Source organism: Ptychodera flava, chromosome 1, assembly GCF_041260155.1.
Source record: "Ptychodera flava strain L36383 chromosome 1, AS_Pfla_20210202, whole genome shotgun sequence".
Classification (NCBI taxonomy): Eukaryota; Metazoa; Hemichordata; class Enteropneusta; family Ptychoderidae; genus Ptychodera; species Ptychodera flava.
The window spans coordinates 869140-888655 of NC_091928.1; the positions used below are offsets into that span (position 1 = coordinate 869140).

The 19516-nt window shown below is 36.5% G+C and overlaps 1 protein-coding gene across 3 annotated transcripts in view; it reads left to right on the plus strand.

Annotated features, from left to right (window-relative positions):
* The window catches only part of LOC139144770 (RAD51-associated protein 1-like), a 46351-nt gene that overhangs the window by 18023 nt on the left and 8812 nt on the right, over positions 1-19516 (plus strand). The window contains exons 5-7 of one of the 3 annotated variants that reach the window (XM_070717471.1): positions 3920-4027; positions 8359-8574; positions 9100-9242. In XM_070717471.1, coding sequence (XP_070573572.1) covers positions 3920-4027; positions 8359-8574; positions 9100-9116 — 341 coding nt within the window. In that variant the 3' untranslated portion in view covers positions 9117-9242. Of the gene's footprint in view, positions 1-3919; positions 4028-8358; positions 8575-9099; positions 9243-19516 lie in introns of those variants that run through there. The other 2 variants (XM_070716727.1, XM_070715909.1) reach the window with 2 other exon arrangements.

Below are 19516 nucleotides of genomic sequence, written 5' to 3' on the forward strand. Positions count from 1 at the left end.
CTAGCGAGAGAGTTGCCGACATCGACGGTTATTTACGAGAAGTGAATAAAAGACTGACAGTTTTGAAGCAATCGAGTAGCTGAGGTAGGCTGGGATACGACTTGGGCCCAAGAATGCTGAATTTCGGCAGTAATTTGGCTTTTTACGTCAAGTCCCAAAATGGATTTGAAGTCACCGACCCTACGTACGGGTCTTTGCAGGGCTGTGGTGAGCGGGGCGATTAGCTGTAGCGGAACACACAGCATCGTACGCAGGGCTAATGTTGTACTACACGAACATGAAAGGCCTCTGAAACACTCAGTGTGCAAGCGTGTGGAAATTTTCGTAGTGTTTTTTCTCATTTAATTTGGCAAATTATCAGCAAAAAACTCAATAATTCAAGGTAACCCTTTCTTCTCAATCGCTTTCTGGAGTTTCAAAGTCATACCAACGAAAATGAGTGAAAAACGTCGGTGCAAAAATCGTGCATCGGCAAGAGTAGAGAGTGAGAGTATCCATACAGAAATAGCCCATGATTCGAGCTTGGTTTTCATGTTTTTCGTTTGAATTTTGGCCAAATAGTCGCTTTTTAGCGGGTTTTGAAATTTTTAAAGCATATAAAAACATTAAAATGACTTTTCATTAACAAACGAAATAAAAAAATTAGAAATTCAATTATTTATCTACAAAATAAAAATATTTTTGGCAAGTGAATCATGCAGCTAAAAAGTGATCAATCAATGTTTTGGACGAGTACGTAGTGTGAGCGATTTTCGTGGGGATTCCCCGACAGTTGGTTCATTGCTGTGGCGCTCGAATACGCACTACGCAGTCAGTTTCTGTGAAACGGGATGAAATTTTCTTTCAGGCGAGGTTTTTCAAGTTACTCTTGAGAAAAGTTACTTATTTATCAGTTGTTGTTTTACTGTTTCATTTTAATATTTTTGTAGATTCCACCAGTTTAATGATCTAGAAGTGAACATCACCAGACATTTCTTGATGATATCAAAATATCAAATGAAAATATATCTGGGCTAAAACTTTTGAGACTGAATTTGTAAATTTACCAAGAATTTTTGGAAGCTAGAGGGGAAACAGACATAACAGTGTGATGGGCGGACCAGAAAGTCCATGGAAATCAAGCAGGTTGTTCTTACATGAACATTGCTGTTTGGTGTGTTGATTTGTAACACGTACACTATGCTAACATGTTTCAACACCCAAGGAAACATTTGCAACTTTATAGTCAATGCGACATATTAATAAAATTATTTTAATTTTGTATGGGAATATCACAAAACAATGTTGTGATCATCGCAGTCCAGCTGTTATGAGTAAGCATGTGTACTTGGCTGGACCGATCAAGTTTCTGCAAAAAATAATTTCACTGTCATTGACAAGCTGATGTCTTTAATAAATGTGTCCAGTCAATATCCAAAAAAAATCAAGGCCATCAATGACACGAAGAAGTTTGTGTCAGTCCTCACGAAGTCTGGGTGGACTTATAGATTGGGTATGTCCGTCTGTCCGTGCGTGCATGCATACGTCCGTCCGTCCGTTCACGCAGACATCAGACTGAGACATGCCCTGGTCAATTTCTTTCAAACTTTGCACAAGGATAGTACCCTACCCTATACAGATGCACGTCGATTTGTTTCACAATGCGATCAAATTTGGCCGTGTTAGACTTGGAGGACTTTTTAGTTTACACCTCCATAGACTCCCATGTATAAGGCAGTTCTCCATAGACTCCCAGGTATAAGGCAGTCCTCCATAGACTCCCATGTAAAGGCAGTTCTCCATAGACTCCTATGTATAAGTCAGTTCTCCGTAGACGCCCATGTATAAGGCCAAGAAAAATAAAAATTAGTTTCTCATCGTATTCTAGTGCAAAAAGGATGCAGTGACACAGTGTTTAGTCCCCACCGATGAAGTCCAGGGGGCTTATAGATTGGGTCATGGTGTCCGGGTCATTGTGTCCGTCCGTTCGTCCATCCTTTCACACAGATATCTCAGACATTTTGACAAAATGTCACGTGACATTGGTGACCTTTGACCTCAAATATATGTATTTGTCCATAACTCAGTAACCACAAGTGCTACACCCTTCATATATGGTATGATGGGATGACGCCACATATTATACCTCATTAATTATGCACATATCTAATTTTTAGCGAGCCAATAGAGCTAGAGGTCTGATTTTTGGTATATAGGGATAACTTAGCAATACAATTTTTTTTTGACAACATATCACATGACCTCAATGACCTTTGACCTTAAATATACATATTTGTCCATAACTCAGTAACCTCAAGTGCCACACCCTTCATATCTGGTATGATGGGAGACCTTATGACGCCACATACTGTACCTCATTAATTATGTGCATATCTAATTCTGAGCAAGCCCAAAGAGCTGGATGTCTGATTTTTCGTATATAGGGATAACTATAGGATAGAAATTTTTTGACAAAATGTCATGTGAACTTGATTTTTTACCTAAAATATACGTTTATATCAATAAATAAGTCCCACAAGTGCTATGTCCTTTATATTTAGTAGGATGGGAGACCTTATGACAACACATGCTTTACCTCATTTATTATGCACATATCTAATTCTGGGCAAGCGAATAGAGGTAGAGGTCTGATTTTTGGCATATAGGGATTTATTAGCAATACATTTTTTTTTCAAAATGTCACGTGACCTAAATGACCTTTGACCTTGATTATACATATATATATATATATGCATATCTCAGTAACCACAAGTTCTATACCCTTCAATTTTGATAGGATATTAGACCTTAAGATGTCATATCTTGTACCTCATTTAGTATGCGCATGGCTGGCCAATACAGCTACAGGTCTGATCTTTTTTCCAAATTTAGAACAATAACTTAGACATGCCTCATGTGTTTCAAATTGGGAACAACGACATAGACCTATGTGCCCATAGATCTCAACATATCAATCCAGTGATACTTCTTAATGACCACATTTCCCTGCCCCATCAAGACTAATACTCCTATTACTATGTCATTGTCAATGACTTGTTTAGAATTATATTTTCGTTTTAAACTACAGTTCTTTGATGCAGTGTGGTCGTCTGGCAATCCATCATCACGGCAGATGTAGTGCATCCAATACACAGTCCACACTGTCCAATCATGCGTGTATGTTTTCCTGTTATAATTCAATAGGGTCAGAATTTTGTAGCAAGGAACATACAAAATCTTGCAGATAAATCAATTTGGATGATCTATGTACATCTATGCAAATTCCAAGTTTGGTGGACATGTGAAAATTATGTTTTTTGCCTTCATGTACAAGATGGCATGTTTACCAAGCTGGACGCTCACTGCTAAAAAACCAATAGGTTTTATTACAGTTTCACATTCAACCCTTTCTTTGCATCTTTCTCAGCAACATTCCCAAACCTCTCTCCTTGCATCCCTACCGCTAAATGCACTGAGGAGCACAGTGTCATCATTGACGATTTTTTCATTATCAATGGCAACTTCGTATTCTACTCCCCAAAGAATGTTGAAACACCCACTATTTAGCTTGTCAACTTAGCGTCTATATATGTAAAATGCATGGTTATTGTTTACATTTGAATGCTAGCCCGGACCAGAAGTCAGTTTTCAACAATAACAATGCACTTTACAACCATAGAAGCTGAGTTGACAAGCTGGATACTGTGTATACCAACATTCTTTGGGGAGAACCAGGAATTATGGTTCACATTCAAAATAATGGTGAAATTATCATCAAAAGTTAGCATTACTGTTGCTTTAATGCTTATATTGAAATTTGTGCGTTTTTGTCATTTCTTTAATCCAATCATCCTTGCTATTCAAGCAAAGTTTGCTGCTTCAATCGATACATTTCGCTAACGGTCATCTAATATAGTTCATATTGTGTTTTGTTTTGTAGCAGATGAAGTCACAGAGGCACAGACAGATACAGCAAAAACAGAAAAATTTGACAACATTAGAGAAACTAAAATTGAAGAGAAACTTTATAAAGAAAAAAAGCATTCAGGTAATAGTATACATGTACATGTAAATGATGTTTTTAGTTTGTGTACCAGCAACAACTATTTCCAGCATGATTCATGTAAACATGTGATGTAAACATAAGAAAGTCTTGACTTCAGCTCGGTCTCTCCACTTTTTGTGGAGGAACTGACTTAGCACAATGCAGTTACCACATTCTATTTCTTTGATAGCCACAGGACAACTATATTCTACAAGAAAAGGAGTTATCAAGGCATCAAATTTTATGGTCAAGCAATATCACTGTAATCATAAATACAACGTCTGTATTGCCGTTCTCCTATCGATTGAAAAATATCATTGGCTGCGGCCAAACAAACATCACTCCCAAATCTCCAAAACATAGAGTTTTTAGTCATGATTGTTGTTTATTTTCAGTTTTGGCCATTGCATTTCAGTACCATTGCAGTACAAGCACAGTTATACCAAAAATAAACACATTGAAATTTTGTGGGTATATTATGAGTGACAACTGTCACAACAGTGTTCTGCTTGTTGTCTTTTTAGTCCCCACGGACACCGTCCGGGGGGACTTATAGGTTTGGTCATGTCCGTGCATGCGTGCGTGCGTGCGTGTGTGCGTCCGTCCGTCCGTTCACACAGATATCTCAGAGATGCAAGAAGCGATTTCATTCAAACTTAGTACAAGGATTACTTCATATGTCATACAGATGCACGTCAATTTGTTTTGGGATACGATCCAATATGGCCGCCAGGCGGCCATTTTATTACGATTTTTTCATGTACAGAGCCATGACTCAGACATGTTTCAACCGATTTTATTCAAAGTTGGTATAAGGACATTGACCAATGTCATAGATATGCGCGTCAATTTTTTTTGTGATACAATCCAATATGGCCGCCAGGCGGCCATTTTATTACGATTTTTTCATGTACAGAGCCATAACTCAGACATGTTTCAACCAATTTTATTCAAAGTTGGTACAAGGACATTGACCAATGTCATAGATATGCACGTCAATTTTTTTTGTGATACGATCCAATATGGCCGCCAGGCGGCCATTTTATTACGATTTTTTCATGTACAGAGCCATAACTCAGACATGTTTCAACCAATTTTATTCAAAGTTGGTACAAGGACATTGACCAATGTCATAGATATGCACGTCAATTTGTTCTGTGATACGATCCAATATGGCCGCCAGGCGGCCTTTTTATTACGATTTTTTCATGTACAGAGCCACAACTCAGACATGTTTCAACCGATTTTATTCAACGTTGGTACAAGGACATTGACCAATTTCATAGATATGCACGTCGATTTGTTTTGTGATACAATCCAATATGGCCGCTAGGCGGCCATTTTATTACAATTTTTTCATATACAGAGGCATAACTCAGGCATATCTCAACCGATTTTATTCAAAGTTGGTACAAGGACATTGACCAATGTCATAGATATGCACGTCAATTTGTTTTATGATACGATCCAATATGGCTGCTGTGTGGCCATTTTGTTACAATTTTTTCATATACAGAGGCATAACTCAGGCATATCTCAACCGATTTTATTCAAAGTTGGTACAAGGACATTGGCCTATGTCATACATATGTAAGTCGATTTTTTATGTGATACAATCCAATATGGTCGCTAGGCAGCCATTTTATTACGATGTTTTCATGTACAGAGCCATAACTCAGACATATTTCCACCAGTATCATTCAAAGTTGACATTGACCTATTTCATACATATGCTCGTCAATTTGTTTCACGTCATGTAGCAGTAACATGTCAATTATTGAAGTTTTGTAAGTAGGCTGATATGTCAAGAAATATGTACTGCATCAAATTCATGAAACTTTATACAGATGTTAACCAATGTTAAGCTCACATTGCTTTAACATTAAAAAAGACATTTATCAGTGTCATTTTAATTAATTTGTAATTGCATAAGTAATGAACTTTCCTAATTAGGGTGATATAGCCACAAATTAATACGTCAATTGTGATGAAACTTGATACAGATGTTGATCTCATAGTGTTGTAAATACTGCATCAAACTTTATGAAATATGGTACCAGTGATAATCTGTTAAGTGTTAGAATTGTATGCAAAAATGTTTTGCAACATCCTGTTGATTAATTCCTAGTTGACTCATTTTATGAACTTTAGGATGGTGGCCTACATTGGTTTTATGTTTTCATCACCATGGAACTCACTCTTGGCCATTGAGCGCCATCTGTATCAAAGTATTTTTATCACAGACCTAATTAATGAAGAGGACTCTATCCTCTCTGAGGACATGTAATCAAAGTACCCATTATTAACAAGTGGGGACTGTGTCATCAACGATGACTTGTTGTAGAATAGAGTGTAAAGGCATAATGGCATGCAGAACGACTGTAGTCTATATGCTGATTTCCCCGAGTATGAGTTTTACTGCCCTGGGAATGCAATTGCATGTAGCACAACCACAAGTAGCAACTAAAATCCAACATCACAAATGAAAATATAATTTAAAGTAGACACATGAACAGTGTTCTCCACAAATGAAAAATAAAGGCGGGCGGCTAATTAGCATATTAATTTGCATAATATTTGAATACAATTTACATATCACCAGGGCTATTCACAAGGCATTCCAGTGATGAGATATACTTCTGACATTCTCAATATTTTTCTCCATTCAGCAGTAATTAATGGCAAGCTACACAATATTTACTTTTGAATAAATAATAAAACATCAAAAGTGAAAAAAACACATTGAACTAATACAAACAATACACCATTTAGTAAATATATTGCACAAAACCAACATGAAAATTCAAAAGTAGGCCTGCATGAGAAGTAATCAGTGTTCGAAATAATCGGTGGCAAATGGTGGCACATTTTCATTTGATCCTCTGTTACTATATGTTTGTCTGTAGCCGGATTGGTGAAGCCATGGACGTCTTTTTTTTACGTCCATGACAAGTTGATACGGGACTGAATAATGCACTGAGTTACAATGCGGAGTCAGCGGAATATGCCTGCAGAGAAACATACGGTGACTTTAAAACTCAATTCATGATAAATAGAGACCCGACAAAAATGATACCAGGTATTTCCAAGAAAAAATTTGAAATTTCATCGACTCCTAGTTCGGCAAACATACAAAACTTTGACAACTGCGCGGCGTAGGCTGCCATGCATGTGGAGCGCGCAAGCGCTCTTGATCTTGATCACACGCGACCTTTGAACTATACAGTATACCAGAACCGTATGTACATAGCCGCTGTATTCGGATGGTCACACGAATGATGACTTTAGCTCGTGCAGTTTCTTTTTATTTCATTTCATTGTGCCTTTAATATTGTAAAACGGTCACGTCCGTGTGTCCGTCCGTTCATGCAGATATCTCAGAGATGCAGGGAGCGATTTCATTCAAACTTAGTACAAGGATTACTTCATATGTCATACAGATGCACGTCGATTTGTTTTGTGATACGATCCAATATGGCCGCCAGGCAGCCATTTTATTACAATTTTTTCATGTACAGAGCCATAACTCAGACATGTTGCAACCGATTTTATTCAAAGTTGGTACAAGGACATTGACCAATGTCATAGATATGCATGTCAATTTGTTTTGTGATAAGATCCAATATGGTTATCGCTTGGTGGATTGTCGCCAGCGATGGCACGTTTTAATTATCAAGAAGTTTTCTTCTGATTTCGTGTAAGTAAATACTTGGCTGCCGCCTTTTGTAGAACTTGATATGTTGGAGAACGTTGTCCATAACTCTGGTGCGTTCTCGCACTGGTCTATCACCGGCTGCGTTCAGGGAGCCTGTTCTCTCGTACTTACAGCAGATACTGTTCACAGTCAGCTACAAAACATCTATGTTTACATAAACTTGTCGTGCCAGCGTCTGGAACTTCTTAGGAAGTTCCTTATCAACTCATGAAGTTTCAAAGGAAACACACTGATGAATTCATGAGATGTATCAATATTCACATGAAGTTGAGCATTCGATGATAGATGAAAAAGAGTGTAAACCTATTTATTAGATCACTATCTCAAACTCTTGCTGTGGTGACAAGTTGACTTTTTACCCAGAATACATTTCAATATGATGTATTTGCGACCCTAGAACATGACAAAAGCTATGTAAGATACCGAGAATTAAGCAATAACATTTTATTACCAATTTTGTATGTATTGAATTGGACTTCAATCTAGTTACTCCCAATGAATAGTACATACATGTACTCATCAATGATGATATGTTGTACTGTAGATATATTCAATGGATGGTAAACACTTTTATAACTATAGAATGCTTTCACAGCTTCACTTCTATTCCATTTCACAGATGAAGATAGCAATTTTGAACCTGACTTTGAAGACAGTGAAATATCAGATTTTGATGATGATGATGACAGTGATAGTGATTTTAATGAATGTGCAACTTCCAAAAAGTCTAAAGGAAGTAGTTCAAAGAAAAAAAGCTGTAAAAGGGGAAAAGGCCTGGTCAAAACTACAAGTAAAGATTCCAAATCACCCATCAAAGCAAGATTCAGTGCTACAGGTATGTATGGTATTGGTTAGGTATATAATAGAGTCTCAAACCATACACTCTGAGTTTGAAAACGGAGTTGGACTTAAAAGTCAGAATACTCAAACTTGTATACGCCAGATATAAATGCTTACTCCGACTTGTATACGCTGAGTACACAACCTACTCGTACTTGAATACGTCGAGTACTATGTGTACCTATAAATGCATATTCCCTAAGCTGAACAAGACCTGATCTTTAGAAATAGTTATTTTATTACTCAAAATGTTTACTGCTCAATACTTATTAGAAGAAAATCATTTCATTTTCACTATGCGTAGTAATATCTTGAGTAATGTGTAAACCTTCAGAAGAAAGCTGCTGCCACGGCAGCAAAAATTTTTGAAGGACGACTGCGGTCGTCTCAAACATTCCATTCTCTCCTCTGAATATTATTGAGACATAACAATGACATGTAAAGATCAAGGCCATCTTGGATTGCACTGAAGTAATACGGTTCTTTGACGCTCTCAATGTCTTTGCACCGTAATACATAGATAAGACCAATCTGTGAAACCAATGCCAACTGTGCATATCAGAAAACTACTGGAGAAAAGATGGGCATCGATATTCAGCTCTGGCGGGGCCGTATTGGTGCATTTTCACAACCACGTTCTTGGAGAAGCATGATAAATACTTCGAGCGACAAACAAAAGTGTGTGACATAGCCACCTGAGGTCGATTTTCTGTACAGACTGGTAGCAACAATTTTTGTTACTGAGACCATTCTACTGTGCGGATATGTACTGGCGACAGTAAATGTTACCCAGTTTATTAATTTAACAACGTATAGCGTTCCACATTTATTTCTCCATGGAGTAAAAACAAACTTTAGCATAAATGTTTCTGGCGGAACATCACTAGACCTGGGCCTGCATGGTGAAAGTCAGGTATCGATATTACTGTTGAAATGTGGTGACATACAACAGAACCCAGGACCACCTCCAAAAGTGACTAGATCAACTAAAACTGTTGAATCAACGAGTCATATGGACCTTCGACCATGAGATATCTCTCCAACTAACCCGGCAAACCAAACCTCTGAAGCCATGGAGGTCAATCTCACCTTGTCATTATGACGGAATTACGTAATACAAAGACAACACTTTCACAACAAAGTCAGGAATACACAGATGTTGGGAACGAATGGGTCGCACAATTGATGATGGAAATGAGCAACGTTGCGTAATAGATTAGACAGGTTAAAAAAAGACCAAGACAATAACAAATCACAAATGTTACGGGAGAATCTTATTATCTGAGGTGTTGACCAAGAAACAGACAAATCGTGGGAATCATGTGAAACAAAAGTGCGAAATAAACTGATAAGTTGGGAGTCAATGGGGAAGAGATTCAGTTTGAAAGAGTACATAGGCTATCTGCTTCTCGACAAAGACCTCAACCAATCGTAGCGAGATTTAGCTTCTACAAACAGCGAGATGCTGTGTACCGGAAAGCTAAGGAGTTGAGAGACCAGATTCAACCATATAAGTTTAGCGAAGATGTTACACCACGGGTGCGCTAAGCAAGAAGGAAACTGGGACCTCACCTTGTTGAAGCAAGAAAACAAAACAAAACTGCATATATTTCTTTTGATAAACTCAAAGTGGACCGCAAAACATATATTTATGATATAATTCAGAAAGTTGAAGAACTTTCTAGTAGATATTATTGACGGGATGGCCAAAGGCCCTTTGATCACAATGTTTCCCATGAAAGTGATGACAATTTCTCACAATGCTTTAAGAAGAAAATTAAATTTATATGTTGGAATGTACAAGGTTTATATAAGAAAATTTCTGTCGACTGTTTTATCTTGTACTTAAATAATTTTGACTGTGTATCTGTATGTCTTGTTGAAACCTGGTAAAACCCAAGCACAGATATGTCAATTACTGGGTTCAAAAGTATTCATACTGTTCGTAAACATAAGAGCAATATTGGCCGTAACTCTGGTGAAATTTCAGTTTTTGTCAAATCAACATTACCATATGAGTGTCATAGACTAGAAAGTGTATCTGAAAATATCCTTTGGGTACATCTCAAGAGTAAAGATGCATTCTCTGATAGTTTTGTTATTGCCTTGGTTTACAAATCACCTACTGGGTCATCTGTGCGCTCAAACGAATTAATTTTTGATACGTTAGAAACAGAATTAGCAAATTATATTGGGTGTTTTGTGGATTGTAAATTTATGATCTGTGGTGACTTAAATGCGTGTACAGGTGTTGAACCTGACTTTATAAATAATGACGGTATAGATCATATTCCTGTTGGTGATCATTACCACTGTGATACTGACATGCTGATTCAATCCAGCTTTGATAAGGTTGTAAATCAATATTTTAAAAATTTAAAAATTTCTTTGCAACTGAATATGGCAAGGCTCAAATTCAAAGTGTTTTGTCATTGGTTAATGTGGACTTAAATAAGGCGGTCGATAATTTGACAGCTGTTCTTGAAGAAGTGGGAAAAGTTTGTAACATGTTTGAACCGCCAAAACTTTGTAAGCCACGTAGACGCACAGATGACCAGTGGTATGACAAGGAGTGTGCTGACAGAAGAAAACTCAAATTCTATTGGTTGAATAAATTCAGAGCTTCAGGGAGCCCGGCTGATTATGATCATTACCGACAAGTCAGAAATGAGTATTCAAAGCTTTGCAAAGAAAAGTATAGAAGTTTTATGCACAAACAGAATGAGAAACTTTATGCTGAAAATAGTTTGAATTCTGTGTGGAAATCCATCAAAAAATTTACTTACAAAGGTGCTGTAAAAAATGATATAGAGATGGTTCAATGGGAAGATTATTTTTCAGGTTTGTTGAGTACACAATGGGATAGGGAACTGGCTCGTGATATGGATATACCGAGAAATAATGACGCCAACAGCTCGTCAGATTCCCTGGGTGATGAAATTTTAAATAGTGAGATTACAGATAGTGAGATAACAAACAGTATCAGGAACTTGAAAAACAAGAAAGCTGCTGGATTTGACAAAATCATTGGGGAATTTTTCAAAGCAGCCGAGTCTGACCTACTCCCTGTATTGAACAAAATTTTCAATGAGATTTATGACACAGGGGTGTTTCCTTTGGGGTGGGCTAAAGGCATAATACTTCCAATTTATAAAAAGGGTGATGTAGACGACCCAAACAACTACAGGGGTATTACTTTACTCAGTGTTTTTAGTAAAATATTTACAGGTATTCTCAATAGAAGACTCTATAAGTGGGCTGAGTTGTCAAATAAGATTCCAGAAGAGCAAGCTGGTTTTCGACGTCATTATAGCACTACAGATAACCTTTTTGTTTTAAATGCTTTAATTCAGAAACATCTTTCAAGAAAAAGATTGCCATTTTACTGTCTTTTTGTAGATTTCGAAAAGGCCTTTGATACTGTGGATCACAAAAAATTATTTCATAAGCTTTCAATGTCAGGTGTTGGGTACAAAATGTTGAATATGCTTCGTAACATATATGCAGATGTTAAATCATGTGTAAAGATTGATAATAAGATGTCTAGTTTTTTCTCCTGTAATATTGGAGTAAGGCAGGGTTGTATGCTCAGCCCTCTACTTTTTGTTCTATTCATAAGTGAATTACAATCAATGGTACTGGATTCTGGGTATTCTGGAGTTCAAATTGATGATATGTGTGATCTTTTTTTACTTCTATTTGCCGATGATGTGATCATGTTCTCAAATACAGTGTATGGTTTACAAAGGCTCATTAATATATTACAGCAGTACTGTAATGATTGGAAATTGAAAGTAAATATGAAAAAGACAAAGATTATTGTATTTAAATCAGGGGGTGCTTTGGCAAGGTCTGAAAGATGGTATTATGAGGGGAAAAGGATTGTGTGTGTCAGTTTTTACAAATATTTAGGACTACTATTTTCCTGCAGGGGCACCTGGGGAAAAGCAGTGAATATGTTAACACAGCAAGCCAGCAAAAATATGGGTATTGTACGTAAATTTTGTAGTAAATTCAATAATTTAAGTCTTTCACTGTACTTCAAGTTTTTTGACGCCATGGTTACCCCGATTCTTACCTATGCTGCAGAGATTTGGGGTTTTAAATATTATGTCAATATTGAACGAGTTCAACTGAAATTCTGTAAGAAACTCCTGGGAGTACGATCTAGTACATCAAACTGTGCTGTACTTGGGGAGTGCGGACGATTTCCAGTGTACGTTAAGTGTATAAAGAAAATGATAAAATATTGGTTGAAGATAATATATATGGAAAACCACAGACTTCCCCGCAGAGCATTTAATATGTTGTATAAATTAGATGAAAATGGTAAAACAACTTGGGCAACACATGTTAGAGTTTTATTACAAAACCATGGTTTCAATTTTGCTTGGTTGTCTCAAGAAATAGGAGATCCAGACTACTTTTTGTCAACTTTTATGATGAGAGTTATTGAAACCTCAAACCAAGAATGGTATACGAATGTCTTGAATGATAAAACTCTGTATAATTATGTCAACTTTAAATCTACTCTCGAACCAGAGAGGTATATTGATCTCTTACCAGAAAGATACCTTGTATTTGCAATTGCTCGAATCAGGTGTTCAACAGAAACTAATTTAGAAATGGTAAGAGGCCGTGAAAACAAAATTGATAGGGGTCTAAGACTATGTAAATTCTGTGATAAAAATAGGATAGACGATGAGTATCACTTTATATTGGAATGTGCATTTCACCACACTTTAAGACAAAAATATTTACATTATTACTTTTTACAGGATATATCATACTTTAAATTTATCACATTAATGAAGAGTCAAAACAAAAAGACCTTACTCTCTCTGGCAAAATTCATTGTGAAAAGCATACAGAAAAGGAAACAAATATTATAATTGCAGCATTTTACTGTATCGAACCAGTGCATCAATTCAGAATTTCCAGTACATTTTTGTATGACACGTGTAAAAACATTGTAAGCCTTTGACTTCAGGAAAATAATTTATGTAAGACTTTGTAACGATAGGCTGGTGGCCTAAGTTATCGAAATAAATATTCAATATATATATATACATATATAAAACCAAAAAAAAAAAAAAAAAAAAAAATTAATATGGTAAGCTTTTACTTGATTTTTGCATTTCTACTGGTTTCAGAATTGTAAACGGAAGAATGGGTCAGCCTAGTAACTTTTACACGTGCATAACCCAAAATGGGTGTAGTATTGTGGATTATTTACTTATCCCTGAAAATGAATTTGTGCATGTTGATTTTATGGTTGACAGTCGCACATTGTATTTACTGTAACTTGTAGCAATGAGACAAATGACGACAATACCCGGTACTAAATGTACTCCTGAAGTACTGAAATGTAATGAAACAAGAAGATTTTACTGGGATAATAGTAATTTAGATTTATATACGGATAGTTTTCAATCGGATTCGAACCCACAACATACGGCATCAGTCGCCTAGCTGAGAGGCCAGAGACAGAACCAGTCGGCTAAATCTCCACTCCCAAAAAAGAGTGGTTCAATAGCCGGCTAAGTTGTTACTTTTTCTGACTGAGACCGCTCAACACGTTGTAGAGTTCGTGAAGCACTCACGCACGCATGCTCACTATCATACATCGCACATACACACTACATCGAAGCGAAGAAACGAATTTCATCGCTTTAACTGGGCAAACGATAACCTCGGGACCAATTCTGTCCACCAGCAGTGTTACCAACCCAGGATAGAAAATACGGATAGTTTTCAATCTTACCTGGTGGAATTCTGACCCAGTTAAACAACTTACAGATGCATTTTACAATCATATTAGACAGAAAGATACCGGTAATGATGTAGCTATTTCTTGCTTGAGTGACATTTTAAACATAGTTTCTTCTAATTTCCCAAAAGTGAAGGAGATAAAGAAGGTGAGACGGGAGAGAAGTTGGTTTGATCAGGATTGTTTTAGATCTGAACGGGAAGTTCAGCGTTCATTAAACAATTTTAGAAATGCCTGTACACAGGAAAACTTAAATGAGTACCAGAAGCTGAAAAAAATCTACCTCAAGCTTATCAAGGATAAAAAACAAATCTTTAATCAGCGTCAAATTTACTATTTCCTAGCTGACGCTGATGCCAAAGACTCCCGTTCTTTCTGGAGTCTCTTTGAAGACTTTTTACCCGGGCCTTCTGCAAATATTCATCGTGACACCTGGTTTGACTATTTTTCAGATCTGTTCAATCCTGTTTTTACTGATGATAGTGATTTTGCTGATTTCCATGATGCTGCAAAACTTCAATTTGAAAAATCAACTATGATAATAATGAAAATGCTGATATTGATGTGTCAATACTTGAGAAACCCATAACAATCACTGAAGTGTAAGAAAGTATAAATAGACTAAAAAACAACAAGGCACCTAGTGTTGATGGTATTGGTGGGGAATTCTATAAATATGCACCGCAGGTGTTTCGTCGCATTTTATGTGTTTTGTTTAATTCGCTTTTATCATCTGGAACCTTTCCTGATGATTGGGTAAAAGGAATGATTTCACCTATTCATAAGAAAGGTGATAAAGATGATCCAGCTAATTATCGTGGAATTAATCTTCTGCCAGTTTTTCGAAAAATTTATTGTCCTATTCTATGTAAAAGGCTGGAGACCTGGCTTGCTAGATATCACAAGCTTGCTGATGTACAGTTTGCTTTCCAAAAGGAAAGAAGTACTATTGATAGTATTTTCATTCTGAGTACATTTTTAAATCAGTATTTGACGCAACCCAAGGGTAGACTGTATTGCGCATTTATAGATTTTGAAAAAGCCTTTGACAGGATTCAACACTATTTATTATTTTATAAGTTATATAAAATTGGCTTTGAAGGCAACTTTTTCCGTTCGTTAAGACGAAGCTGAAAAAAATCCCCACGGACACCGTCCGAGGGGACTTATAGATTTGGTCATGTCCGTGCATGCGTCCGCGTGTGCATGCGTGCGTCCGTGCGTGCGTCCGTTCATGCAGGTATCTCAGCCCTGGTCAATTTCTTTCAAACTTTGCACGAGGATAGTACCCTACCCCATACAGATGCAAGTCGATTTGTTTCACAATTCAATCAAATTTGGCCGTGTTAGAGGACTTTTTAGTTTACACCTCCATAGACTCCCATGTATAAGGCAGTTCTCCATAGACTCCCACGTATAAGGCCAAGAAAAATAGTTTCTCATCGTATTCATATTGCAAAAAGGATGCAGTGACACAGTTTTTAGTCCCCACGGATGAAGTCCAGGGGGCTTATAGATTGGGTCATGTCTGTCCATTCATCCATCCGTTCGTCCATCAGTTCATGCAGATATCTCAGATATTTTGACAAAATGTCACGTGACCTTGGTGACCTTTGACCTGAAATATACATATTTGTCCATTACTCAGTAACCACGAGTGCTACACCCTTCATGTATGGTATGATGGGACACTTTATGAAGCCACATATTGTACCTCATTAATTATACACATTTAGCTCATATTTGGTTTTATATGTTAATACCAAAAAGAGCTTATATGATGAGTTGGTGGCGTCTGTATGTCTGTATATTTGTGGGTATGTATGTGCTGATGTATGTCCGTCACACACAAAGGCTCCCATACCACCAAAGCTACCGTCTGAGTATTTTGTGTACAGGTAGATGTAGGGGTTGAGATGTGAATTTGTTCAAATGAACACGTCAGTGTCAAAAATGTGCAAATGAGGTAAGAAAAAGGGAAATCCTGCAAATGTGCAGGAGTGGTGGCAGTGAACTGAATTAGCCCACACATCTGAATAAGAGGATTTTGACCTTTAACCTATTTGTATGCAGGGTACCTATTATGTTTTGGAGTGGTAGCAGTAACTGAAACAGCTAATTGGTCATTTCCTGTCATTGTTTATGAACTGTGACATATTAACAGATCTGCTGAAACCATGGATGTCTACTTTTGTACATCCATGGTTGAAAGATTCTCTGCTATGCATGTTGCTAAAGTTGACCTTCAGTACCTAAAGTTTCAGACCTTATTTACTTTTGTTACTCTTAATTTTCTGGTTTAAATATTTCTTGTTGTTTTTCTGGTTGTACTGTGCAGAAACTGTCATAACATCAACGTATAGTTTTCCTGCACTGAACAGATAGAAATAACACTTATTGTTGATCTTTGGTATGTACCAATTCTGATCAAAGTTGAGCGACACCGTATAATTGCGGTATTTTTTTCACAAAATGTCACGTGACCTCAATGACCTTTGACCTAAAATAAACATATTTGTCCATAACTCAGTAACCACAAGTCCTTATGACGCCACATACTGTACCTCATGAATTATGCACATATCTTATTCTGAGCAAGCCAATAGAGCTGGATGTCTGATTTTTGGTATATAGGGATAACTATAGGATAGAAATTTTTTGACCAAATGTCATGTGACCTCGATGACCTTTTACATAAAATATACGTTTATGTCAATAAATAAGTAACCACAATTGCTATCTCCTTTATATTTAGTAGGATGGGAGACCTTATGACAACACACTCTTTACCTCATTAATTGTGCACATATCTAATTCTGGGCAAGCAAATAGAGCTAGAGGTCTGATTTTTGGCATATAGGGATTAATTAGCAATACAATTTTTTTTCAAAATGTCACGTGACCTCGATGACCTTTGACCTTGATTTTACATATATATGCATAACTCAGTAACCACAAGTTCTATACGCTTCAATTTTGATAGGATATTAGACCTTAAGATGTCACATCTTGTACCTCATTTATTATGTGCATATGTATTTCTTGGCTGGCCAATACAGCTGCAGGTCTGATCTTTTTTCCCGATTTAGAACCGTAACTTAGACATGCCTCATGTGTTTCAAATTGGGAATAACGACATAGACCTATGTGCCCATAGATCTCAACTTATACACTCCAGTGATACTTCTTAATGACCATATTTCCCTGCCCCATCATGACTAATACTCCTATTACAAGTGGGGACTATGTCATTGTCAATGACTTGTTTAGTTGTAGTTGTGGTTTGCAGCAAGGCTCTATCATATTGCCTTTTCTATTTTGTTTCTTTATTAATGATATGGAGTCAGAGTTGAAAACTGAATACTCTTCTGGAGTTTACATTTCTGGTAGAAATCTGATTTTACTCCTTTTTGCAGACGATTTGGTTCTAATGAGTTGCACTATGATAGGATTACAGAGACTTTTAAATAAACTGTCACATTATTGCAAAAAATAGCAATTGAAAGTTAACTAAACACAAACGAAAATTGTTGTTTTCAGTAGGGGTGGGAAATTGAAAAAAAGTGATAAATGGTATCTGGATAAACATAAAAGGGCATGGATATTGAACGAGTACAAAGTAGTTTTTTGCGTTTTATTTCATGTTTAAATAGAAATACTCCAAATAGTGCCATTAAAGCAGAAACAGGTAGATGAAGTCAGATTAAGATTATTAAATACTGGTTTAAGCTTTTAAACATGAAATTGTATTTTGGGGTTTGTTATAAAACTCAGTATGATAGATCTGAAAAAAATGTTTCATGTTGGGCCTTAGAAGTGAAACAAATGCTCTGTAAACTTGGTTTTGCTTATGTCTGGATCAACCAAGGAGTTCAAAATGTAAATGTTTTTATGTGTATTTTCAAACAAAGAAGTTGAGATGTTAATATGCAATCTTTAATGGCTGGCGTTGGCTCATTGAGTAAATTAGATACATTTTGTAATTTTAAGTGTACTGTCAACTTTGAAGACTATTTGCATGTGATAAAAGGAAAGATATTCAGAGTTGCTATGTGTTGCTTTAGACTGTCAAGCCATTCCCTCCGCATAGAAAAATGTAAATGGGATAGAGCAAAACCACCGGGATCTGAGAGAACTTTCCTTGTATGTAATTCTGGCCAGGTGGAAGATGAGTACATTTGTGTTTAGAATGTCCAGTATACAATGAGCTGAGAAAAAGGTTTATTCCAAAATTTTTTTTTGACCCGCCTGTTAGATGTAAGTTTTACATTCTCATGAATTCAAAACAGGAATATTTGTTAAATCAACTCAGTAGATTCGTTTACTTTGCTTTTCACAAAAGAGAAAAACTCTTGAGTGCATAAATAACTTTTTGCTTGTCTGTTTTTGCAACCAAGCATGGCGAGTATTGTACTTACTTTGATGTATCTAAGGGCCTATGGCCTTCTATAAGGAAATAAATATTATATTACATATTACATTACATTGACATGTAAAGCCTATAAACTTGAGGCAAGCCCAACCAGTTAGATATAGATATCGCACAATCACGAAATCATTCCATTATTGAAATCAATGCCATGACATCATAGGTAAGGTCAGGTCGTTCAATATTTCAAGTGGTCAATTACCTCATACCATAGATGAGCACACTCTGCTCATTTTATTTCAAAAAATTTTTAGTTTAATAATCTTATCAAGACAAATATGGGTACAAAGTTTGGGCAAGTCTATCATGGCCTCGGCCCAGCCTCATTAGAATAAATGCTCTGTAATGAATGGGATGATGTCATAGATGAGGTCATTCAAAAATGGTGTCTGCGTTTTAATGATTCACAATAATGAAACGTTCCAAATTCCGGTCATCTATTAACATTGACAAATCGAAATAGCTTATTAAAAGAGTATATAAGATCAAATGAAGATCTGATCTGATAATGAAAGAAAAGCCTGTGTTTATGAAAAGAAAAGACAAACTCATAATTTGCTGAATGATAGCTACACCAAACGATGACTTGAGTGTGTTGTGTGAGATTTTCAGACAGATTGAGTTAACAACCCTTCCGAGCTGACTGGAAGTTCTGCATACACTGTGTGCACATTTTTATCACAAGATCGAGGATTTTCTTGAGCTTTATAATCATTGCTTTTCTATAAGTCAGTGTTA